The 27,288-nt window shown below is 38.0% G+C and overlaps 1 protein-coding gene across 1 annotated transcript in view; it reads right to left on the reverse strand.

Annotated features, from left to right (window-relative positions):
• Positions 1 to 27,288, reverse strand: part of LOC104520932 (protein kinase C epsilon type-like) — a 60,073-nt gene that overhangs the window by 16,528 nt on the left and 16,257 nt on the right. The window contains exons 3-5 of the mRNA XM_029083684.1: positions 11,411 to 11,549; positions 8,799 to 8,987; positions 2,975 to 3,121 (exon numbers count right to left, since the gene is read on the reverse strand). Of these exons, the coding sequence (XP_028939517.1) occupies positions 2,975 to 3,121; positions 8,799 to 8,987; positions 11,411 to 11,549 (475 nt within the window). The remainder of the gene's footprint in view (positions 1 to 2,974; positions 3,122 to 8,798; positions 8,988 to 11,410; positions 11,550 to 27,288) is intronic.

Genomic DNA, 27,288 nt, shown 5'->3' on the forward strand with positions numbered 1-27,288 from the left:
CATGCAAGAATGTCTATTTTCTGACTAATAATCTGGCCTCTCTTCTCATAGCTATTTTCACAGACCTAGGATTTCCTGAACATACTATTAAAAATATATTTTTAAAATCTCCTTTTAACATTACAAGTCACTTTTAAATCATCAACAGCCCTTTATCAATACTGAAAGATGTTAAAAACCAGAAAATATTCCAAACACAGGCATTAGTTATGTTTTTTCCATGGTTATTCCACAGCTATGGAGCAGTTACACTTGTTATTCTGAATCATTAAATCTCAATGCTGCACCCACAACTGAATTTAGAGAGGAAGTCTCTATCTAGATTTTAAAGTAGACTTTATTTCATTTGTGTTCACCTTCTACCCTCTTTCCTGTATTTTTCAAAGTGAGTGCAATCTCTTCTAGCTTGGCAAGTATCCAATATCACCTTTTCAGTATTTGAAATTTAATGCCCTAGATTCCTTTACCATTTCTGAAGTTGCATAATTAATAATTATATCTTATTTGTATGATCTTTCTCTCCAGCCTCGATATGTATCACACTTCTCAACAAATAAATAATTCCATTTTAAGAGGACAAGTAAAAATTTCATATGACCTTGCTCAAAGATACCTACACAACAACAAAATCCAAACAATTGCAAAATTTATATAGCTGGTACAAAACACCTGATAGATCATAAACATAGAGTAAATATATAGGGTGTACCCTTGCTAAGTGTAGAAAAGTTATCAGTAAAAGTTGATAGCACTAGGTCACTGGGGAAGGTATCTTAAGAGAGAGCAGACTGAGAGCATGAAAATAACAGGGATGCCTGTAACACAGACTAGATATTATCTGAATTCACCACAAAAAAAAAAAGAGTTCAGAAAAAAACAAGCACACAGAACTACTAGACTGCAGGGATCAAATTTGGTAGAATAAAGAAAGTTGGCATATGCAATATGGAAAGAAGTAGTATGAAAATCCAACATTATAGAAGCAGCTGGAAGAAAAATGAGAAAAGGTATAAATAAAGATGTATAAAATCAACCTAACAATTATTAAAGAGCAAGCAGCTGTCTTGAAAATTATACAAAGGAATACTCTAATATTCTGATATCACTGCTAAAACTAAAATATCCAACTAAAATACCATTAAAGGAAGCAGAAAAGGAGAAAAAGAACAAAACAACAGGAATGAATAAAATAGGAATGGCTTTACAATATAACAGCAGTGAAATATTTACCAGGAAGAGAAAGAAGGTGCACTGAGAAGGTAGAAAGTATTTATATCAGCAATGAATAAAAATGTCTGCCATACTAAATCCCTTCTGACTTTTAAGAAGGATCACCACAGCAGGAAAAAACAAAAATAATAAAGGCCTCATAAAAATACCTATTGTCAAAGGAACTGCATCTTGATCATGAAAGGAAAACAGTCAATTAACAGACTAAATGTGAGGAATCTGAGAATTACTAGATGCAGGCATAAAGTAAAAATTATTTTGGAATTGTGCATCCTGATTAGATAACTGTCTTACCAAAAGGTTGATGAAAACAGAGCAAAACAACAAAAATTACTGCGAGATGAAAGGCTGAATTCTTGTGCCAATGGGAAAAGAGCTACACACAGGCAACTTGGCTAAACACTAACTAAGGCTGTTTGCAACTATCCCAGGGCTGTGGAACCTGACTGGAAAGCAGTTAGCTACAGTATTAAATGGGTTTCAGATAGGTACTAACTAGGGTTAATTTGGGATTTACACTTCCTGCATCAGTGCAGAGATTTGTAAGTCAGCTCAGGCGCCAGCTGCAACCTGGCCACACGTCCAGAGCAGAACTGGGCAGCAGGGTAAGGGAGCCGGCATGCCCAGCTGGCTGGACACTTTCCAGGAGAGGGGTTGGCTCAGACATCCCTCTGCCTGTAGCTGCCACATTACAAGGTTTCCATTCTCCAAGAAATATATTAAGAAAAACTTCTCCATAGGGTTACACTGAATCTTACTATTACTCCTAGGAAGACATTCACAAGGGCTAACTTCCACTGAGAGTTATCAATGCCTTTGGGCCCTTTCTGCATAGCTAGAAGAGAGAGAGTGACTTCTCCAAGAGTGGACTGAGAGGAGCTACCTCAGGCTCCTGTTCTGGACAGGCAGCCCCACTTCCATGACCTACACATGGAACTTGGGGAAATGCATCTCACTGGACTAAAAGTAAATGCATTAAATGTGACAGACAGCAATTCTGCAATGAATTGTATCTAGGAATGTGCAAAGTCAAAAGATGCAAATCAGTCTCAAAGGATTTATCATAAAATTATTTTTTTACTGTTTAAGCAAAAAATTTACTGCACACATTCTCAGCTGAAAAGCTGATATTTGGTAAACTATAAATATTTTCATCCAGAGGAAGACAAGAATAAGTAAAGTATTTTTGCTTGGCTTTTGTAGTTTCTCCATGTGGGGCTGCTATGTATTTTTGTTACTTTAAAACAGAAATATTTCACTATCACCTAGGAAAATGTAAGTACATAAATTTATCTAATTATGTTGTATGTTTATTTCCCCCAGGAAGCTGTTTTTTCAAGTACCTTCGGTTAAAATATTATTAATCAGAAATCCTGTCCTCTATCTTTCACTAGGACAACACAGGACTGTAGCAGAGTTCACACAAAGTACAGACAGTATATACCCAACTGAAATAATCTCTTCTGATCAAAGTATCTTGAGGAACACAGGAAAATAATTCAAACAGGGCCTTGAACCCTCTCAGAGTTTATGTGACTGAACATGAACATCTTCCTGTGCATTAAATCTATTCCCTGACACTTACCTTCACAGAAACAATGACAAGGCAATCTTTTCAGCGTGGTTTTTATGTTACTGTTTCAACCCCCAAATGTTGCATCAAGTAATCTCATGTCTCAGAAAAGCCAACAACTAGAATTGTCAAACCAAGTTTCCTCTGAATGTTATGCAAACTGCTACTTACAATACGAGGTTTGAAGGGTGGCTTGATTTTCCTTTGTTCTAGAAGAACCCAGTCAATTTCCTTGAAAAACGGATGCTGCTTAATAGCATCTTCCCCATTTTGTGACGCCACACAGCCGAGTCGCTTATTTGGGTTTTTTGTCATGAACTACAGGGTGGGGGAGGGAGAGAAGGAGAAAGTTAAAACATGAATGGCAATGGCTGAAAAACATTTGCAGTCCGAGTACACATTCCAATTCCTAATGCCCAGTTTCTATTAGAGACAGTCCCCTTTCAGAGAGTTAATTTTTCTGTACGAGTGACAAGGATGCCCTTCCAAATTTCAGACCTTCCAGCCAGACTAGAAGATTCAGAGACTCTGAAGTGTAAGCTTCCTGCAGGAAGCTCTTTCAACGGATTGCCGAGATCTCCTAATTTCATCTGTCTGGGAGTGCTACAAGAATAGATCCTATTTCAGCATTTCTAGGTCCAGCTTTGGTCAAAAATACAAAAGGAAAGAAAGAAAATATTAAACCCTCCAAAGACACTTCCAAATAGATGGTCAGGATAGCTCTTATTTTATCCTATTTGCTCTATCTTAACTATTAATTTGGGGGATAGGGGCTGTATATTATGCTTACTGTTGTTTATTTTCTTTGGATACATAGGTTGCATAATCATACACTCCATTCAAGCAGACACATGAAAAGCCACAACCTCCTTACTCATTTCTAGGAATCTATTCTAATACAAGTAAGAACAGCACTGCAGCTATGCGAATTACAAGCATTCTGTCCATATGTTTTAGGAAATGGTTAGTAGGTCGAGAGAGGTTCTCCTCCCCCTCTACTCTGCCCTGGTGAGGCCACATCTGAAATATTGTGTCCAGTTCTGGGCCCCACAGTTCAGGAAGGACAGGGAACTGCTTGAGAGAGTCCAGCACAGAGCCACCGAGATGATTAAGGGAGTGGAGCATCTCCCTTCTGAGGAAAGGCTGAGGGAGCTGGGTCTCTTTAGCCTGGAGAAGAGGAGGCTGAGGGGAGACCTCATTAATGTTTATAAATGTGTAAAGGGTGAGTGTCATGAGAATGGAGCCAGGCTCTTCTCAGTGATGCCCAACGATAGGACAAGGAGCAATGGGTGTGAGCTGGAACACAGGAGGTTCCGCTTAAACTTGAGAAAAAACTACTTTACAGTGAGGGTGACAGAGCCCTGGAATAGGCTGCCCAGGGAGGTTGTGGAGTCTCCTTCTCTGGAGACATTCAAGACCCGCCTGGATGCCTTCCTGTGTAATTTCATTTAGTTTCCTGCTCCGGCAGGGGTATTGGACTAGATGATCTTTCGAGGTCCCTTCGAATCCCCAACATTCTGTGATTCTGTGATTCTGTGAAATACAGGGACTGATCAGTACCAGGAGAAAGCTGCCCTTGAGAAACTCCACAACATAACTTTCACCTTCCCTTTCATCTTTAGTGCACTATTAGTGGCACCACCAACAACTAACTGGTCTCCTCTAGTGTGGTAATTTCTAAACTTCTAACTCTTAAATTCTTACTATTCCTTCCATCAAAAAGCTGTACAAACAGTGTAAGATACTGATATCAAATTATGGCAATATTCCATTTTTTGCTCTGTTATTTCTTCCTTCTTTTATTAGCAACTGCTCTACTTACTTCCTAATGCATGTGGACACAGAATCCTTGTAATTCAAGTACCAACGACTGCTGTTCTTATACACACACGCACACTCATTATAAAATTATCCCAAGCTTTGCTATAACTTCATATTCAGCCATTATTTAATTTTTTTTAAATTAACATTTTTTTAAATTAAAAAAAACCCCATACAAATGAAACAAAATGCGATGATTGTTCAGTGTCTTTTTAAGCTGGGTACCACATTATACTATACATCTACAGGAAAAAAAAAGAAAACTTACAAAAAATAAATCACTATAATGCATACCCTTGCTTCAGTACTCCAGTTACTAGATAAGTAGCCACTGAAGCCCTTAAGATGGTTTTAGATAGCTAGATCAACCCTCCACAGGAGAATACCATTGCTATCATTTTAAAGATATAACATAGATCAGCAAGGCAATTCTCTGTGTGGTTTCTGACATATACACGCTGCTCCAAAGACAATCCTACAATCCTTCTCTTTGGTCTTGTGTTCAACTGCTCCGTAAGTTGTTTTGGAAGTGGACCAGTCATATCTAAACTACAGCCCATATTTTCTATGGGCAGGAGAAACAAAGGTTTTGAAAGGATTACTGTGCTTTGGTGAGGTCTCTTGGAAAACCACAAAATGCATTCCTGTATTCCTCTGCTTTATTTCACCTCCAGGACTGGAGCAAGCAGGCCAGGAACCAGCAGCCACACATTTTGCAGAAACAGAACACGGAAACTACAGGACACACTTTTTGTACCATATAATCCATGTATCAAAGAAGTAAAATCCGATCCTAGTATCTGCCAGGCTCTATCTTTGTTTTAAGCCAGAGGTAGGGAAAACATCAGAACATGTCATTTTTAAGAAGCCCAGGACATGAAAATAAGACTAGATAGTACAGTTCAGTACTGTACTTCACAAACTGCATGAAACTTGGAAATGGATGAGGAGGAAGAACAAATTTTAAGAATGGATACCTAAAACAAACAAATAAAATTGCCATATGCAAATATGATGAAATAATCTCAGACTTCTGAAGTGGACATTTAATTCTATAAATTTCAGCCCCTGCAATAAATACTGATTTTTTTTCACCTTCTATTTCTGAAGCACAAGCTGACATTCATTCCCTGTTTATCAACAGCATCAACAATGATGCAGCTGTCTGGGCAGAGACCGCTGTTAACTGTACTGTGCTGATGAGATGGTTGCCAATGGAGCTGACAGCCATAGCTGTAAGTGTTGCCTTTTTATTTTCCCATATTAAGGCAGGAACCTCCTTTTATGAAAAAATAAGTTTTTTTAAGATCACAGTTCCTATTGACATAAAAAACAACAGGACAAAAGGTTGCTGAGATAGCCATGCAACTCGGGGCCCAATTCAAGGATCATCGGGTTCCCAAAATTTTGGTTCTTGAAATAAATGGAACAGCCTAAAAATAGAGTGCTGCTTCTGTACCCAGAGATCTCTGTCATCTGGGTACACAGGGAACACACACTGTAGACACAACCTCTTTCCATTGCTTGCAAAGCAGCACAGAGCTAATTTCAATGAAGAATTGTTTTCCTTACCAGACAGGAAAGAATTTTAAATAGCAATTCCTGTCAATTCACAGAAACAGGACTAATAAGATCTGTGGGATTTCATGGGACAAGCAACATGCTGCCTTGTAATATTGATCTGTAAAATCATCCTCCTTAGTGTTTTGCTGGAAATAATAGGAAAACTTTCTTCAGAAAATAACAAAACATTGTTACTTAATATAAGAGAACACCTTCTCAATAAACTTTCCTAACATGCTGTTTGCAGGAGCGTAAAAATATAGAGTTCTAAAGAATAAAACCCATATCTCAAAGCACAATGTGAGGAAATGTAGCATTCCAAAGTTAATCCCTTGCTACCATTCAGCAGTAAAATACATAGACGCCTCTTTCTTTCCTCTGTTTTTCCTGTTCTTCATTTAACAGAATGCGGACAAGGACGAGATGAGGAACACAAGTTTCAAACATGTTTAACACCGTAACTGTATAGCCAGCAGGTTGCTAAATGTAAGGAAATGTTTTCTTTTTATGGTATAAACTGGCACAGCTCCATTAAATTCTATCAATTTAAGCCAACGAAGACATCTTGCCCATTGAGGAATAATTTATTATTATAGTGCAAATCTATTTAATGGATGGAATTTTTAAGGTTTACAATGATATTAAGAATTAACTTTAGACAGAAAGACTTAAAAAAAAAAATGCTATAACTACAGCAAAATACAAACCATTATGCCTGCCTATCAAAATGTTCACCCAGGAAAGCAGCTTCATAAAAAATTATAGCAAAGTCAGCTTTAAAAGAAATGAGAGGGCTTAACATTCTTGCACTTACATTCACAAAAATACATACTTTACACCTGCAGCCCAATTCTGTGTCTGAATTTGTGTGTGGTTAATGACATGTATAACATAAACAGTTAAACTTCTCCCTACTTGCACCACAAATGAGGTAACAGCGACGCTCTGACTGTCAAATCTGTTTCTCCCTTTTCTCTGTAAAACAAACATCTCCTAATAGTTACAATGGCTCTTGTACTACACACTTAACCAATAGTTATCAGTTAACTTTTCCCCTCCAACAAAAGTTTCCACAGTTCAGAATAATAGAAAGGTCAGTTAACGTAGTTTCACTGGAGGAACCTGTGGATTGCAAAGGAACACATCTTACAGACTGTGAAACTAAACCACTACAGAACATTTCACAAACTTCAGTGAAATTCAGATGCAGATATGAACGCTGACAACAATTATTTCTCTACAGTATGCCAAAATAACCCCTGAATCCTAGATATCAGTCTGAATTCTGCAGCTGATGTCCATACACTTTAATTGGTGAACTGAAAATAACTGAAGGGTCTGGGAACAAAAATGGATGGATGAAAGTATCATGTCAGCTAATAAGAAGTCATCAGAGAGGTACCTGGGGGGATAATGGAGAATATGTATAAAGGTCAGATTTAATAAATCCTCTGTGTTCTCACTACAGTGAATGGAGCAAAAGAGAGACTCCAGCAAATAATTCTGAGAGATTAACTTTGACTTCTGCTTTGAATCATCTGCTAGAGCACCTCTCTGCTAAAATGAGCCTAAAGACATTTTTATTTAAAAACCAGAGTGTGTTGCCTGTCCACTGGTGTTAAAATCAGAATTTGTTCAACTTTTATATATAATTTCAAAATGTAACCCCTTATGAAGATGTTTGCAGGACCTTACCAGCTACCCTCTTAATTGAAAATCTCCCTTATTTCAAATGTTGAAAGAAAAACAGAAGCGGAAAGGTAGAAACTTTCACAGAAGATAGAAAACTGGAATAAAAAAAACAGTTATTTTTTAAAGCCAGAAATCCTCCTCAGGCTTTCAAACTATGTGGATTAGCATACTGCTTCTGTTTGTTTTGCTTTTTATTTTAGGATGATAACGGCACAAAAGAAAGAATTTATGTCAGTGTCACATTAATGAAGGAAACCTGACTTTAGAAAGTCTAAAAACCGAAGTTGCTCAGTGGCACATTTTGATGCATTAAAAACATTGTGGCATTTGGTGACACACATTACTGTCAAGTCATTACTCATATTGAAAAACACCAACCAGGGCAAATATAATTACACTAGAGTAAGACTGCTTATCAAAGTGTTATGTGAACTATAAAATAGAACATGCAGCTGTAAATTAAGGGCTTTCAACACATCTTGATGATAGGGGAAGAAAGGCAGAGGGACAGGAAATTTTATAAGTGGTTAAATAAAAACATTTTTTTAATTATATACTGCTTCCCTCACTCTAGTAAACATGTGGCATACAAAGTGTCAAAGCGATAGCACAGTTCTAGTTGGTTGGGTTTTCCCTGAAACATGAATCTGTGGTACACAGATTTATACAGTGTACAACTGCGTGGAATACAAACATTCTGTTCCTTTCCCACAAGCGGTGTAATTTATCCCAGGCCCCATTATCCTAACAGTGGCATTCTGAACTGTGCTTGAACTCCCAGTGGTGACTGCTCTCAACAACTTTCAGCAAATTCAATTTTAATCAAGGAAAAAACCCCCAAAAATCCATTCCAAAAAAAACCCCAACAAACCCCACCAACCAGAAGGAGGAGGAGGAAAGCAAGTAATGGAAGACTCACTGCTTTTAAGATGCTGACGGCTTCTTTACTGAGCCAGACTGGATACAAGACGTCATCGTGAAGGATGGATTCAAACAGATCATCTTCATTGTCAGCTTCAAAGGGGGGTTGCCCAGCCATCATTTCATACATGAGAACACCCAGAGCCCACCAGTCTACTGATGGGCCATACTCTAACTCCTGGAGGATCTAGTATAGAAAAAGAGATTGCATTGAATGAACAAGTTAGACAACACACTCGGTTGCACATTTACTGTTTCAACATAATACACAACTTCTTTCCCCCTGTGCCTGAGTAGGACTAAATCCCCCACTGATTTCGGTAACAGCAGGCATGGTTTCTTACCCATGCAATTTGCACTAACACAGCTAAGTGTCAATGTGTAGTTATTCTCAGAAGTACAGACTGAGTTTATCAGTCCCCTGAGTAAAAGAGTATGCTTGTGAACAAAAGAGCTGTATATCCTTCCAAATTGTTTAAAGCAGGTCATGCTATAAGGGAAAAAAGATCACATATACAAAACAGATTGGTGGAAAATGTGAAACATTTCCGTGTCTCTATCTTGAGCAAAACAAACTGAACCAGCTTGTAATGCTGCAAACATCCGAGAGATTTATTCTAGTCCTTTAGGTAGGGCAGAAGGAAGCCAAAAGCATTTTTGTTCAAGTTCTCTTTACAGCATTAAAACACTGTACAATACATGGCTGTAGGACTTTAGTTGGCTCTGCTTTCAGAAAAACTGGCTACAGCTTTTCACGTGGCACAAGTTCAACCTTGTAGCAAATACCTTTAATGGGGAGTAGTAGGTTAGCATGATGGAGTTTTATTGTATTGTACTTGATGTTACAGAACTAGTGTTTTACAAGGACTAAGTTTAATTCTTGGCTCCTCTACACTGTAAAGAAGCTTGCAGTTTGGCTGTAATGTTTCAGCATGACAGGGGACTGGGGAAAGTAGGGCAGGTGACTGTTTAAGGTGAAGCTGACTGCTGCAAAATGAGTTGGAATGGCAACATCTCCACCACCTCCTTAAACAACACTGGTGTTGCAGTCAGAAGCCTTGTTGTGAACCGCATGAGCTTAGCGCTGTATTTGGGAATCATGACCAATACAAAACCAAATTAAGTCTTAACATAAAACCAGAAATGAGTTTAACATTTCAATACAAAGGTCTGGATCCCAATTGGATTCTTAGTTGAATGGATATTACCTTTTAAAGACATTAATTACAGAAAACGATACTCTTCATAAGTGCATTCTTTGGAACTCAGATATTGCTAAAGAAAAGGAAATTGAAACATACCACTATGATGCAAGAGAAATAGAAGCAGGAGATAAACTTCTGCAATTAAGATGACAAAACGGAAGCCTGAGTTACTGACTTCAGTGAGACCAGGATTTCACGTAAAAGTTCCTGGGATCTTATTACTGCTTTGTTTTCAGTAATAATTTTCAAAGTATTTGCTAAAGGACTCAATTAGTATACTAAATCAGAAAAGAATTCATCCAAAACCAAACCCATGACACTGGCATTTATTTTATTTTAAATACTTTTACACTGGCATTTGTTTTCTTTTAAATACTTTTTTTCTTTTAAATACCAGAATACTTTTCAAACTCCATAAAACACACATTTATGTTATGATAGTTTCACACCTTATCAGTTGTGCTACAAAAGATTGACAGCCATGAATACTAACAATATGGATTTCTAATTTATTGTCTCTAATAAATAGTAAACTAACATTTTTCCCTGCTGCAAATTCATGGTTGATGAAAGACAAACTAATGAAACTTTTACATTAAACCAGCACACTGAATCTTCAGCAGAAAGATGCACAAGTTGCTAACTAAACTGAGCAGACAAAGCCTGCCTAGCAGAGTAACTGCAAAAAATGGTTTAATTTTAGGCACTTGGAAATGCATCTCACAATATTAAAATTTAGAATATGTAAAATTAACATGATTCTCAGTCATTTATTTTATCCAATTAATGCCTTGAAATGACTTTGGATGTTGCCAAAGTGCAACATCCATATGAAAAGTTCCTACTTTTCTATGTAAACCTATACTTTCTGTTCATCCATATGATGAGAAGTACCACAAACATAGTATCTTTCACTCACAGTTACTTTAAAGAAAGGAAAAAAAATAATATTCCCATAAAGACCCTAGGCAAAATGACACCAAACATATGATCTCTTCCTTATGAAAGTTCCCTTCTAAGTCTCATAAAAAATTGAAAACATTTTTATAATTACTAAAGACCAGTGTTGGCAGTACTTAGTTGCATCTAGCACCTTAAAGGCGAGTAAGTGCCTTCACAATGATTCTGAGTCAGAAATGAGCGTATGGAAAAGAAAAATATGGTTAAGTTAAGTTCAAGGAAGGAATAACAGAAAAACCATGCTTTGCCACTCCTGTCAACATGCAACACTCCTTGCGAGCAGTAAAGCAAGCAATTTCTGCAAAATTATCCAGGAAAAGCTGCAGCACAGTCTAGTCTGCATCTTCTACTTTTTTCATCTACATGTAAAAAGTTTCTTAAATTACATATGTAGCAGTCTGAGGAATTATAGCATCTGTATTCTTAGTGCAGTTCAAAAAAATACCTCTGGAGCTATATAGTCAGGTGTGCCACAAAAGGTTGTGGTGGTCACTCCATTCAGAATCCCTTCTTTGCACATCCCAAAGTCAGCCAGTTTACAGTGGCCCTCTGCATCCAGAAGAATATTGTCCAGTTTCAGGTCCCTGAAATAAAAAGGTCAGCAATGTCTAATGAAGCCATTCTCCATATTTGCTTTAGCACAAAGTTAGGAGTATCAATTTATCCATAATCTGTCATATGGCTTGAATTAATAGGTACTTTCAAACCTGGATTATTTTCAACTGGATTCTTAATGTATACTAGCAATTCAAAGTTCAAATGGCAATAAGAGGGATAAAAACCAATGCTCTCATTGTTGGAAGCATTATTTTCTGCAGTTTAAACTTGCTCAAAAATAATCCCACAGGAATATTTTGCATTCATTGTTAAACAACACATCTTAGCATCTGTCTCTGATCACTTGTACAAATGTCTTTGTGCCAAAAATACACAATTCTTCAGTTATTAAACTGGGTGAGGTAAAAAACAGGTTGAGAAAGGGATATCCACCTTTCCTGTCTTGCCATTTGCACATTTTCTAAATATATCACAGAATCACAGAATGGTTTGGGTTGGAAGTGACCTTAAAGATGGTTACTGCATGCTCCAACACAATGGGTGCTAGGTACCGTTTAACTTACCTGCCACTTGCCTTAGACTAAACTCTAAAAGAATCTAGGAAGTCAATGCATAAAAGAACCCTCACTTGCATAAATAAAGCCCCACAATTAAAAACATTTTATCACATATAAATAATAAAACAAACATAAAACAAAATAAAAAAACCCCACTTATATTGCATGGACCATTTTATTTTTATACCTCTGTCTAGGCTTTAGGTACCTCTGTCATGTATTAAAAATACACAGTGATAAATGAAGGCATTGTACGTATGACTGCATACAGAGGTGAGAAACAGGGGCAGAACACATGTCCTTAGGTGACTCCGTGTAGACACTTTCCGATCAGAACCTTTTTCCTACAAGAATTAGAGACATTTCCATTGGTGGAATTGATGAGATAAAAGGTGTGTGTAGGCAAGTTCTAAATCAGATAGAGGAATAAAATTCCATGCCATCCTCTGTAAACAATTTTCACCCCAAAAGCTTATTAAAAGATCAGGTTTTGTTACAAAAATCCTTTATGCCAACAAATTCCACCTGAGGGATGAAAAGTCTTCATCTTACTCTGAGGGTTTTTTTCAGAGAAATGTCTCACTATCAGCCCCCAGACCTCAGAATCACAGACACCGTAACATGGTGGAAGCATTCACACACGTTAAATGATCAAGCAACCCTCCCAAGGCGACATTATGGTAAGAGTTTTTATGGACATGTCTCAGGCTACAGTATGCAGGGATTCCCCCAGAAATGTTATTTTCTCCCTATCACCCCAATTTCAGTAGGTGGATTTTATTATTATTTTTTTTCTTTCTTTTGACACTTGTTCAAAATTTTTAAACGTGCTGGCTCACCTGTATCTAACATTTCTCAGGCATGTGCACAGGACAGCATAAAAATCAGGTATTTTTGGGACACACGGACTTACTACTCAAGGTCTGAATAATCATTGTACATCTGTACAGTAAATCAGATACTTCTTGGAGGCACTGGATGCCGTACTGTGCATGTAGAGATCGGTTGTGCTGTGTAAATGTTACAAAGAGGTTTGTGGATGTACAAGAAGTCTGACACAGCAAAACAAAGTCAGATTTACCTCACCAACTGTAAATCCACTGTCTCCCACATAAACTAGCTTTATCAGATATGGTTTATACAGCTGAAGTATATACGAGCTGGAGAAACGTTTGTTGCAACCAATACGCCCTACACCAGACTTTGCTACCTCCAGATCAGTTACGCTGCTCTTGTAGGTCCTCCACATAATGCCCCTTGCAGCAGACTATATATTTTATCATTCCTTAAGGTAATTCTTTTTATTAATTCCTAAACAACCCAAGATCCAGCTGACTCTACAACATAATACCCTACATCTAACCATCTAACTCCTTAAATAACCACCTCTTCCTATCCCTGGGAAGTGATTTACAATAATTGTCCAACATCATGGAAGTGTAAACAGGTATCAACAGCTCTGTGCCCCCTAAAGAAGTCAATTAGGCAAAATAAAGCTCCTCACTCATGTGCCTTCCCAAAACTGCTCTTCCAGTGAAATACAAGTGTTACAATCAAAAGACCTGCATTAAGACAAGACTATAACATCACCAGGCAGAATATGATCAAGTGCAAGAATGTGCTCTTGCAGATGGGAGAAGGAAACAAGCTTGTAACCTTCCAAATGCAGTGTTGTCTTGGACGTTCCCAAGCTAAGGAAGAACAAAAGTTGTATTTCAAAAAGTCAAGATGTTCAGATAAAGAAATCAAAATATAATTATATTTGATGTAATCTGGGAACCACTTCCAACCACCATCACAACAGACTGTTAGGAAGAAGGTAATAATACAAACAATTACAGAATCACAGAATGGTTGAGGTTGGAAGGGACTCCTGAACGTCATCTAGTCCAAACACCTTGCTCAGGCAGGGACTCCTAGAGCACATGAACCAGGATTTTGTCCAGATGGTTTTTGAATATCTCCAGGGAGGGAGATTCCACAACCTCTCTGGGCACGACAGAAACTGATGAAATTTAAGAGGCTGCTCAGAAAACTGTATCCACCTGAATTCGGAGTGGTAAGTGATCATCAGAAGACTCCTGTATGTTATCTTAACACTAATCCCAGTAGCAGGACTTTCCAGTGCAGGCAGGTGACACACTGGAGCTGTTAGGATCTAAAATTAAATTGCATTTAATGCCACCCATATGCTAGTCATGGAAATGAATGGAGATATAGTTGTTAACCCAAGAAACTCCTAAGCTAAGAGAAATCACAACAGTAATAAAACACTAACAGCAACCCACCACATAATGGCGATGGACAGGATACTCACTACTGTCTTTATTTCCTTGAAGATTTGTGTAAGACACAGAAATTAGCAGTAAAAAATTAACTTGACAGTGGAAAAAGAGAATGAACAAACTGAGCAAAGATAAAAACAGGAAGAGTCTAAATATTAAATTCTGACTACCTGTAAAGACTGATAATGAAATTTTAAGCCTACCTGTAAAAGCACAAGTCAATATAACTTTCTTACCATTTACCAAACTGTAATCGTACTTCACAGAAGAAAAACATCTGGGACCCCTTCATCAAGCAAGAACAAAGGAGTGAAGCCTTTAAGCTTCTTCAAAACCCTGTTGGAGGCACTGAGGACATAAGCTTAATTACTCATGCAATAATGGAATTTAATACCAGTAGATTTTTACTATCACAAATACAAAATGCACCAAAGTTTCAAAAGAAATTTGGAAGAAGCTAAAACAACAGCAACATGACTCCCATTAAGTACAGATGGGAGGTTAAAAGGTAAGCTGGGAGTCTGCCAAAGTGCCAAATTCATAGCTAGCCCGCAAGATTATCATAGCCTGTAAAAGTGCTTGCACTGAAAACCATTCAAAACCATTCTGTCAAATTACAGTTGCTAGATTAAAAAAACCCAAAACAAAACGCCAAACAAAAAGCCCCACCAAACCCCCCTAATTACGCAACTTTGGAAAAAGAAATCTCAGTTAACTAAATAAATGTAATACAGGTAACGTGCTATTTAACACTTCACAAGAAAAAACCTAAATGAACCAGAACAGACATGAAGAAATGAATGATGAAGTAACAGAAAAAGACTGGTCAAGGAAGCTTGTCTTTCCACAGCAGCAGTCTCACTGAAAAAAATTTTTAAGTTTCAGTTTAAGTCTTGTATCTCCCTGTTTCTTAAAACAGTCAGCTCTCCGACATCTCAAAAAGTAAACAGCTATCAAGCTCTGGAACGTAAATTAATTGTCTGTACAGAATGATCCATTCTGACCCTTTCTGTCTTTTATTTGGTTCCTGGTATTAGCGCTAGTTGTCTACCTCTAAATACCAAATAATGCAGTGTCAGATAGCTCAATGACAAAGGTCTATTAAATTCTTCGTTTTCTCATTTTGCATTCTCTTTGTAGGAACTAAGAAAGTCATCTGTGTCTGACAAAATGAGTTCCTACAACCTGAGGAATTACATGCAACAGCAAACAACCTAACCAGTTAAGCCAGGAAAATACCCAGATTGCTTCAATGCAGTAATGCTGCATTAAGCTATTTCTCTCCTTTGTTTGTTTGCCAAGCTACTTTGTACAGTCGGTTCAGTTGACTTGAGCAGTCAATTGCATAAAATGTTTTCTGGAGGTTTTTTTTTTGTTTTTTTGTTTTGTTTTTTTTCTCAGAAAGCCTTAAACAAAAATTCAAGCATTGGTTTTCTATTTCTGGATACCTGCCAGCATCACAATCACTTCAGAAGCTGGAATGATTGGCAGGATTTCAAGAAAGAATCAGGATTATAACTGTACGGTTTGTGCAAGTTGGAACAGAAGAGCAGGCTGACTGCAGGTTACCTGTGAGAAACCTTCCATAACGCTCATTCCTTCCTCCCCACACCAGTGCCACGAGACACCAACTGCCCTGGCTTCCCACAAATGCTCAGTGGATCAGCACTTCATAGGACTGGGTTCTTAAAGTCTGACTCCCAACAGTAGCGAGCAAGACAACTGCCATGTGAGTGTGGCCCTATGTGTCATATGTGTTATTTAGATAACAGATAACGTTCTTGTTGAAAGTAAGGCAATTAAGCGGTCAAGATGAGTTTTGACCAGTAAAATCAGAAAGTCTGCCAAACATTACTAACAGTAGCCTTTGAACACAGCAAACATTAGTAACTAAAATCTGTATTTGAAGAACAAGATCAAGTAGCTAAGAAACATGATCACACGCTGGTTTAAGCAATCACTTTACAATGAAATATCTCTGCAGCATCTGCCTCTGCTGAATGAGCAACAAAACTAGAAAGCATATATATTTTTGACTATTGGTCAGAATGAAGGATAATAATTATTATCTACAAATAATAATGATCTAAAATATTAAACAAGAAATTTTTTTAGAGTGAAAGTTCAGTGAAGGACTGCACCTTAAACATCTACAGAACATCAAAGAGGAAAAATCCGAAAGCAACCCAAATCTAAAGTATGTAGCTACTGAACAATCATGAAAGAAGCAGATCCTTTTTTTTTTTTTTCTTTTTTGGTGACTTTTAACTGCAGCGAACCCTTTCAACAGTGTATTTGAAATCATTGCCATTGTTCCCCTGCATGGGAAAATCGCATCCTCTCTGCAGGCTTTAAATAGACAGGAGAAACCACAGAAGGTAAAAGGGAAACTTCCCCAACAACACGGAGAATCATTCTGTAGTTACTACAGTTACTGAAATTCATAACTGAAGGCAATATGCTCATTATATCAATTAACAATTTCAACAAGATGGATTTTTTTTTCTATTTAATTAAGGTAATACTTCTACATTCCTAGAATTATTTTTTACTCAGTGGTATCCAAATTGCTTTTGAGACAAAAATGCTCACTTGCAACAACAGGTCTCCTGTACCCAGCACAAATTTACCCTCTGCTAGAATTTTCGTTAATGTTACATATTCAACACAAATTTCAATCACAAGCAGTAAATATTACAGAACTTGGATCATTTCTACCATACTCTCTGAAATGGTATCTTCTGGAAGGCTGGTAAATTCACCAAAATCTTTGTCTCAGTTCTTCAAACACATGAAATACTGATAACTAAAACATTCAAAATACTGATAATTAATGTACTATGTTCCAGTCTAAGCAAGATAGAGTTATATATGGAAGTGGTCAGAAAACAGAAAGAAATGTCAACAATTTTAATGTTCTGATGTTAACTTCAGTGATTAGCGCTCACCAACTTAATCTTGGCTTCCATACATAAACTATGGGACAGATATATTAGGACTATATTATGGATTATATTATGTAGGTAACATGCTTTGGCAGGGGGATTGGACTAGATCTCCTGAGGCCCCTTCCAACCCCTACCATTCTGTGATTCTGTGACTGTTCTTCACTAGTGGATTCTTCTGTTGCTTTAAGTTTCTTAGTAACAACACATCAGCAAGGCTTTTTTTTTCCTCCACAACAGATCAGAGAGAAATGGGAAAAACCGAAACAAAACTTCTAAGAAAACACAAACTAGTAATATTTTTTTGAGAAACTGTACAGGAAAGAAGGATCCCATACTTTCTGATGCTACTGAGCATAAACATGCAGTAATAGCAGCGTCATTGGATGTCAGGTTCTACCAGCTGATGTGACCTCCCTCATCTACAGAGTAAGAAATGGGACACATGCTGGACTGTTCATGCTTATGAGCAGATTCATGACAGTAGGGCATTTTTTTGTTAACAGTGAGTGAGCCTAATGGTGAGAAAAAAGATGGTTCTGCTGCTTTTATTGTTGTTGTTGATCTCAGGAAGTTTTGCCTGTGTTTATCTGAAAGTCTTGTAATTTCTCTGCTTTGCTTTTATGTTGACCCATTAAGTAATTACTGGATTTATGATAGCTATTTTTTGTCACGGTTACATTATTTGATATTATAGAAAAAATAGAGACATTATTTATCACAAAAAACCTATAGCAGAGCCATACAATAAACAGAAAAACCTGCTCCACAGATTTGCAAACTGCTACTTTCCAGCAGTGGCAAGTTTGGAATAAAGTGAATCCACCTTATAGTGACGTGTATCAGTATGTATGATGGCTAGCAGCAGGGCACAGACTTGGTTTCAAATAAAGTCAGAGATACTACAGCTACTTTCCATCAAAGAAAACAGCGGTAGTTTAAGACAGCAAGGCAAACATTAATGGCAAATGCTGACTGTTAATGTGACCATAGTGACACTCTCTGTCAGGCATGTTTACTTTCCTTATATAACACACACGTTTACTTTCTTATATAACACAACGCCCATCACCCTGCCATTTGCACAAGTATCTTGTGGACAAAGGGGGTGGCAAAGATGGAAGGAGGGATGTAGCAAAAGGCAGTTTGATATCTACCCGCCCAGGACATCAGATGGAGACAAACACACGATTGCCATCTGTGGCTCTATAAACCTTAGTTGTTATGAGGCAAAAGTACGGCTTGCACGATGCCTACATCCCCTGATCCAGCAATGCCTACCAATGAGAAAACTTTCAGGTCAGTAAGGGACAGAGATGAGAGAAGGCCGTGTGTTCATCATGCGGCCCTAACTATTTACTGATGTCTTAACGACGTATTGAACAAAGGTTTAATATTGCTTTCCAGTAGCTTAAGGAAACATGACTTTTCTGGTAGCACAAAGGTGTTTTCTATAAAATAATTTCTATATATGGCTTTTTAATGGCTTTGACCATAACTTCATTACAATTGTCGGTAGCAGCTTAGGATATTACAGTGCCTGATCTGCTTATCTTATTATGCTGAGTTTCCTTAAAATAATGTGCAGCCAAATAAATATATCATACATAACAGCTTTCCTTTGTGTGGCTTTTCCTTTCTTATTATTTCCATATTTTTATTTGTGAACATAAGTGAAATATGTAGAAGTTTAAATATGCATCGTGCAAAACATTCTCAAAAATTGGCTAAGCACAGAGGGAAGCGGCCTCTCTCTTTTTCAAGAGAGGGGTTGCCTTTTAAAGTCATGTCATGCTGCTTTGTAAACCTCATCCTTCCATGACTCCTACCTGGGAATGCAACAATTTTTCCATGCGCCTGAGGCAGGAACGGACTGTAGTGCGACCACGGTGCCGCTTGACTGAGGCTACTGCCAAAGCCCTGATACAGATGAGTTTTGTGTTGGATCCCAGCGGCAACTCTGCCTTCCCATGTCCCGCAAACTTGCAGTTTTTGTACCAAGTAAGAACTGTCATGAACGAAGCTGGCTTCATGTTAGGCCTGTTGTATAGGACAAACAATCTGCCTCAGAAACTTGCTGCTAAACTAGACAGCAAATGATTTTCTTATTTTGTAAGGCTTCTTCAAATTTTACAAACCATTTGTGTTTCACGCTGGGTGAAAACACAGACTGTTCAAAGCTTTTTGTCAAAGTAGCGTGCAAACAGTCGATGGCCTGGTGCTCAGGATGGTGTCCTCGTCCTGGAGACTGGCTCTGAACTGAAGCTGCTTGAGCTGCCTGGTTGTCCTGTCCCCCACTGTGCATGTGAGTGTCCTGACATTAGGCTACTGACACTTCTCTCAGGGATTTTCTTCTTTCTTTCTTACCATCTCCACTTTGGTTGAAAACACAATTTTTCCAACTTTTTTTCTTGAAGACGTCAGCTGAAAAATTCTTAACTGCTCTACATCTTCAGGCTGGGAATGACAGGGTGAAACCTGAACTACCACTAATGATATTTACTTTTTCAGTCTCTGCTACAAATCCCATGTGTTAAGTCATTACTAAATATGAAATGTGATAAACCCTGTCCTCACTGACACCTCAGTGATCCCACTGAAGACAATAGAGGTCCCCAGGCTTAGCCAAGGACTGACTCAAGCTGCGGTATTCTACTCTGGGAGGTTCAATGCTTTGTGCTTTTATTTTTATATCTCAAATAACATAAAAATAAGATTGCCTATTATAACAATAGGTTAGGTGGAGCGCAAACTGAAAGTGCCTACTATGTATGTCTATAATCCTTTTAAACAAAACAATACCAAATCGTTATTTGATAAAATCACTTGATGAAAGACAGTGAAAGGATGATGTGAAGCTAGAAAAACTTGTCAGATCAAGTTTTGAAAACTGAATTCTGAAAAAATGTTACCAGAACCTTAGAAAGCAAATTTACCAGCAAACACATTAAGTTTGGATCTGTTCAGAAGTTTTTCTTTGGAAACAAAAAGCAACGGGCTTTTTTTCTCAGTGACCTTAGTAGGCAGGACGACAAAGTATCATTTGAACAACAACGGAATACAAATTTATGCAAAAAGAAAGAAAAGGGTACTTGGGTTTCAGGCATACAGTTTCTGTGGCTAACTGAAAAGACTGAAATTCTTTCTTCTCGTTCCTATTTTTGAGTCAAGCTTTCTTACACAAAATAGAAAAACCATACAGCCAACGAATGCACGTTTATCCATTTCTGTACCAGTTCTCATTCAGCCATCTCAGCAATGAAATCTTGTAATTCTTAATAACACACAACAAGGATATATTACTGCTCTATACAGATAATAGGAAAGACAGAATAAAAGGATATAATGTAAACAACCACAATTCCATCGATTTTTGAAATTTACCTTAAACATGAATGTAACTAGAGCTCTGAAACATTTTGCTCTGGTTTTAGCGTAATTTTCTGCCCTGTATTTTCCAGGATTCTGACTCAGATTAATCTCACTAGACATTAGGGTAACACAATTGGCCCCAGGCCTCCTCCACAGCCATCCCATAGCTATCTCTGAGAGGATGATGCACGGAACATGTGCGCTGTGCAGCTCCCTACCCTTCTCCACCAACTGTAAATGTACTCCAGGACAAGCAGGATCCTGACTTGGAAGCTTCAGTTGCATTCCTGAAGTTAGGTGAGATGAATCTGAACCTCTGTGTATATTCAGTATAAGCTGCTTCCTGTCTTCCAGCTAGAAATTTCATTCAAATTAGTTGTAATGCTTCAATTTTTGTGGGAGAAAGCCAAACAAAGGGAGATTTTTAAAAAAGACCTGCATTCATTTGTCTTGTTACTCATTGTCACACACAGTTTGCCAGGCTTTGAAGTTTTGCTCTGTAATAACTCCCAATTTTCCTCACTTATGTCATACGGCACTCTTTGACTGCAAAAATTCCCAACATGTGTATCCACGAAAAACCCAGACTCTTAATTGCTCTACTTGGACACACCAAATAAAGGGCTTTAAAGCACTATTATTCTACATTGTTTCAGGCATATAGAAAGAGCATTTAAAAGAAATATGAAAACAACAGAAGAAAAGCTGCTACTGTAATCAGCCATGATTGAAGGCATTTCCTGTATTTTGCTATCAAACCAGTTGTTTTTTCCATTACACAGTAAGTGAACTTTAGTAAGGTCAAGACACCAGAGAAAAACAGGATCAGAATGTCTTTAATCAACTAAAGTTGACTACTTTAGTCTCTCTCTTTCAGATGTTTAGTCCTGGATCTCATCCCACATTTGCAATTTTCTTCCTTAAATCATAGATGCATAAACCAGGTCATTTTGAATTTATGATTTAGATAATTGTTTTCAATGGCATATAACTTGTTAGCCTCACACTTCCCCTAGCCTAAAGGTCAATCAACCTCATGCTGTGTAACAATACCAATATTATTTTAGTATGATATAAGTTCAACAGGGGGGATGGGTTTTCATTCATAGTCACAATACTGGGCCAAAAACTTCCCTCAGTTAGAAGCCTATTGTTTCCATCATGATACCTATTAAGATAAGAGTGTAAGTTTTGAAATTACTATTAAACAAAAGTCAAAGCTACAATAGCATAGGTTAATTTGATCCAATCCTGTACATTGTAATCCCACTGTCTATTTTAAGGTATATAGCATCCCTGTCCTGTGCTCTGACCCTATTCTTCTAGAGAAAAAGTATTTTTTTCTTCCATGATTGCCAAATGACATTCTTTTACTTGTTAATGTAACCCAAGAGTTGACACCTCCCTTGGAAATGACCAGTTACAAGTGTGTTGTTGACTTGGCAAAGAAGAGAAAAGCATGCCATGTTTTCCCAACAGCTACTAAGAAAAATGCTGTGCTTTGGTCCAGTTCTGTTACGTAAAGACCAGCCTGCCTGAGCACTGTGTTAAGACTGAAAGTTGACTCATCATGCCATCTTATTACCTACCTCCTGAACACAGATGTATACAGTAGAGGCTACTGAATGCTAGCAGATGGCCTCCAAAGCTCATCTTAAGTCCTGTTCTCCCTTTTTCCCCATACCCCTTTTCTAGTTTCAAAACTTTAGTAAACATTCTCTTTTAATTCAGCTGACGTTATCAAAAGAAAACTAATGACACTCACATAAATCCCCATTTTTCAGCCAAGGGACCAGACCTTCACCATATTGAAAGATGAGAACACAGAGTGAAGATAAAGAGCTCTTAAAATACTGCAGTCTGCTTGTAAAAGGTAGTACAAATCTTTTACATCCTCAATAACGCTGATTTTGTACTTCTATCAGGAACAGGTAGAACCACCATTAAGTTCAGGGAAAAATGAAAACTTGGCAACACTGGGAACCTACTTTATAACTTGAATTGGTCTTCTTTTTCTTTCATTTCTTTGAGCAAACTCTATATACTCTGTAGACTTTTAAAGCTGATGTTTAAAAGAAAAAAACCCAAACAGAAACATTTTACACTGGCAACAACAACATGATACTTACAACAAAATGGCCAAACCCAGGTGACTGGGAGCATATCTGGAGCAAGCCATTAATGCGCCAGCATGAGCTGACATTCCAGTGCCTTTTCTGTGCTAGCCAAGGCCCTCTGCAGCTTTATGATGCATAGAAAGTGTAAAGGAGAAGAGTTGCTGAAGGTTTTTACATACAGTGTTTCTTTTTATAAAGGAAACAAATATATCAGAATTCTCTTCCCTACCCTCCCAAGGGTGTCCTTAGTGGGGAACAAACAGCTCCTAGCAGTAAGCAGGCTCCTGTTAAAGCTCCCTATCATGTTTCCATGGCAATAAAAATGGTTTTTTAGTCAGGGAAAAAAACTCTGCAGTGAACTTTTGTACAGACACTGATTTTTTCCAATCTCACTTTGGTCTCAGTTCAACCTCTTGGGTTTTTTTACGGAAAGCCTTTCCAGGGACTGGTGCATGTAATATTATGCGGAATAGACTTAATAAATTATATAGCATAAACGAAATGATCTAATTCAGCAAGAATGTTGCTTACAACATAATGTTTACTTATATAGAATCACTAGAAGAAAGATTTTAATAATTTCTGCTTCTATTCTGATTTCAGTAGCATAGTTCACATGCCTAAACATTTTTTTACACAATCACGTGGTCTGAACATGGGAAGGGTATGTAGGTTTTTAATTAAAAACTTTTTCTAACCCTGCTGCATTTATCAAGGATCAAAACAGCAACAGTCAACAGCAGTTTAACAGATTTCTGCAGAAATTCTTACAAAATTAGTTAGATCTATTTTGGTTTTTAACCTTTTAAAAGCATTGTGTTATACAGATAGATTGGTCCATTTCAAAATTCTTTAAAGTTAACAATTTTCTATTATGTTTGATGGACGACTACTGCAGTGGAGGGATTCTGGTAAAATTAAGAAGAATCTTTATTATTTGCCTGTAAAGTATGAAGAAGATACCTGAAAAAATGGGAGTTCCTTGCCCTTCTATGTTGATCTATCCTTAAAATAAACCCCTCATGCTGTTTCCAGACAGATGTCTTAGAAGCTTGTGCTTTGCATTGATGGTTCCAACTTCACACCTTGCTCTGGTACATAATTAAAAGGGTTATATATGTTAATACAGAGAGCTATATTTTACAAGATACTCTTAAAATTATGATTGGGTACCGAAATCAAATTACTTTTGCCCCCGACCTCTGCTAGAAACATTCCAAGAGAATCTTTTCCTGTGCAGGTAGTTTCAGCTCCAGCATTGTTTCAAAAGTAGTTCCCGCAGCCCTCCCCTGTCTCCTCCAGAAAACACATGCTCAGAAACGCTACTTTGGCTGTAGTGCCAACTTATAATATCATCACTTAAAATCTACTTATACAAAGCACTCCACTATTTTTAATTAATATGAATGCTATGGAAAGATGACTCATGAGTTACTCACATGAAATAAAACATGACATGACTTAGGAAATTTACAGCGTATTCACTTTTGCCAACATCAAGGTTGGCAAAGATTACTATACCAATTAACTTTCAGCTGTAAAGACAGAGGGGCTACAGAGAAGAGCCCAATAGCCCAGTCTAAAGGAAAAAAACAGAGGCAGTTCTGAATACAGGATTTAGGAGACTAAAACATGATTTTAATCTCTAACATTTGGTACTTACTAGGTAACCATTGCATGCAAATACTGACTTCAGTAGGATTATAATGTAAACTATTGACCTAAGTAGACTGTTCTTGAACAATTTTGTCAACATAAAAAAAATAAAAAATTGAGACTGAGGAATTAACTTTGTAACTTTTATGTGCCCAGCCACAAGGTCGCTCTTCAGAGACCTGCTAACCAGGCTCTATGCTCTGACAAAATCAGAAATTATCCTGTAAAACTCCTAGATAGTTACACGGGCAAAGACGAGCAAGAAACCTAATTATACAGCTTACAGAAGAACTATTTTACATAAAGTTTCGTTAAATTTGATTTAATGAATGAATTCAATTTATTCATTAAATAACATTCAATAGTATCTTTGTATCCTTCTGACAGTCTTAAACTGAGCACACTGAGTACAATTTAATTCCACTGTAAAATTGCTTTGCTTTTCTAGTGTCAGAAAGAGCTTTTACTGTAAATGAGAATCATTTTTCCTATTAATTAAGGTGTGTGAAAAATAAACCTCATTTTCTATGGTAGGATTTTGGGATTTTAGCCTACATCTTGGATTGTGTTTATACTAAAAGCACCCGTAGTTGAGCCAGGGAAGAAAAGGCTGTAGGGTGATGACTTATACCAGATTTGTCACTGAATTATCTCTGGCTTTACAGGCTATAGCTCACTAATGTCACTTAATATTTTGTTGTTATTACTACACAGAGAATTTCCAGGATGTTACAGAATCACAGAATGGTAGGGGTTGGAAGAGACCTCTGGAGATCATCTAGTCCACCCCCCCTGCCAAAGCAGGTTCACCTGGAGCAGGTTGCACAGGAAAGCGTCCAGGTGCGTTTTGAATATCTCCAGAGATGGAGATTCCACAACCTTCCTGGGCAGCCTGTCCCAGTGCTCTGTCACCCTCACAGTAAAGAAGTTTTTCCTCATGTTTAAGTGGAACCTCCTGTATTCCAGCTTGTACCCACTGCTCCTTGTCCTATTGCTGGCCACCACTGAAAAGAGTCTGGCCCCATCCTCTTGACACCCACACTTTAGGTATTTATAAACATTGATAAGGTCCCCTCTCAGTCTTCTCTTTTCTAGGCTAAACAGACCCAGCTCTCTCAGTCTTTCCTCCTAAGAAAGATTCTCCAGCCCCTTAATCACCTTTGTAGTCCTGCACCAGACTCTCTCCAGAAGATCCCTATCTCTCTTGAACTGGGGAGCCCAGAACCAGACACAATACTCCAGATGTGGCCTCACCAGGGCAGAGTAGAGGGGAAGGAGAACCTCCCTGGACCTGCTGGTCACACTCTTCTTAATGCACCCCAGGAGACCATTGGCCTTCTTGGCCACGAGGGCACGTTAACTGGCTCATGGTCAACTGGTCATCCACCAGGACTCCCAGGTCCTTCTCTGCTGGGCTGCTTTCCAGTGGGTCAACCCCCAACCTGTACTGGTGCCTGGGGTTATTCCTCCCCAGGTGCAGGACCCTACACTTGCCCATATTGACCTTCATCAGGTTCTTCTGTGCTCAACTCTCCAGCCTGTCCAGACCGCACTGAATGGCAGCACAGCCTTCCAGTGTATCAGCCATTCCTCCCAGTTTAGTGTCATCAGCAAACTCGCTGAGGGTACACTCAGTCTCTTTATTCAAGTCACTGATTAATATATTGAACAGGACTGAACCAAGTACTGACCCTTGGAGAACACCACTAACCACAAGCCTCCAACTAGACTCTGCACCACTGATTAAAACCCTCTGAGCTCTGCCATCAAGCCAGTTCTTCTCCCACCTCACTGTCCCCTCATCCAACTCACATTTCCTAAGCTTACCTATGAGGATGCTATGGGAGACAGTGTCAAAAGCCTTGCTAACTCAACAACATCCACTGCTCTCCCCTCATCCACCCAGCCAGTCATGCCATCATAGAAGGCTATCAGATTCATTAAGCATGTTGACTATTCCCGTTAACCTTCTTATCCTTTAAATGCCTATAGATGGCCTCCAGAATGAACTGTTCCATCACCTTCCCAGGGAATGAACTGTTCCATCACCTCCTTTTTCTTTTATGAATTTTCAAAAGGGGAAAAGAGAACCTGCCTAAAAACTAGTGCTGTCCAAAGGGTTTCTCTGATCTCCACCCTGGGCATTTCTCCCTCCATGTCTGTGGAAACCAGCTCAGAGAGTTCTGGTAGAGGCAGCTTCAACCAGCTTGCAAAGGACTGTCTCCAGCCTTGTACCAAGGGGTACACTGCTGAGCTGCTGTCTACTTTCCCCATTCACAATCTGAGGATCCTTTTATGTTATCAGATATTTAAAGATTTTCATATAAATGAGAATCGGGGCCTCTTTATAATAGTTATGGTCCCTTTGGACCTATTACAGATTATCAACAACTGAACTGGCACACATTTGGTATGCCTTTTTATACCCTCAGTACACAGTACCATAAACACTTGCTGTCCTCTTACTGGTGGTTAAGTGTAGGCAAATATGTACTCAGGCAGTTTCTTAAGTGCATATTATTTTTGTTCTACAAGTACTCCTTTAGAGCTGTTTCAGATTTATTGATGTTTGGAAGCTTTTAAATATCCATTACCCACTTAATTGACCATAGCAATTTCATCTGACTCATTATTTGTGTTTGTTATAATATATTTAGGCATTTTTTTAAATGGGTGTTCATAGACCATAGGATCTCCCTTGGAAGCCCTATAATAAATCAAGTAAATATATGGTAAAGTGCTATAATATTTATTTGTTACTACTTAATTTTATCCTTAATATTCCACATTTTGAACACATGAAGTTCCTCAGTCAGGTTATTCATGATCAAGC

The sequence above is a fragment of the Antrostomus carolinensis genome, unplaced genomic scaffold, assembly GCF_000700745.2.
Source record: "Antrostomus carolinensis isolate BGI_N321 unplaced genomic scaffold, ASM70074v2 scaffold3992, whole genome shotgun sequence".
NCBI classification, from domain to species: Eukaryota; Metazoa; Chordata; class Aves; order Caprimulgiformes; family Caprimulgidae; genus Antrostomus; species Antrostomus carolinensis.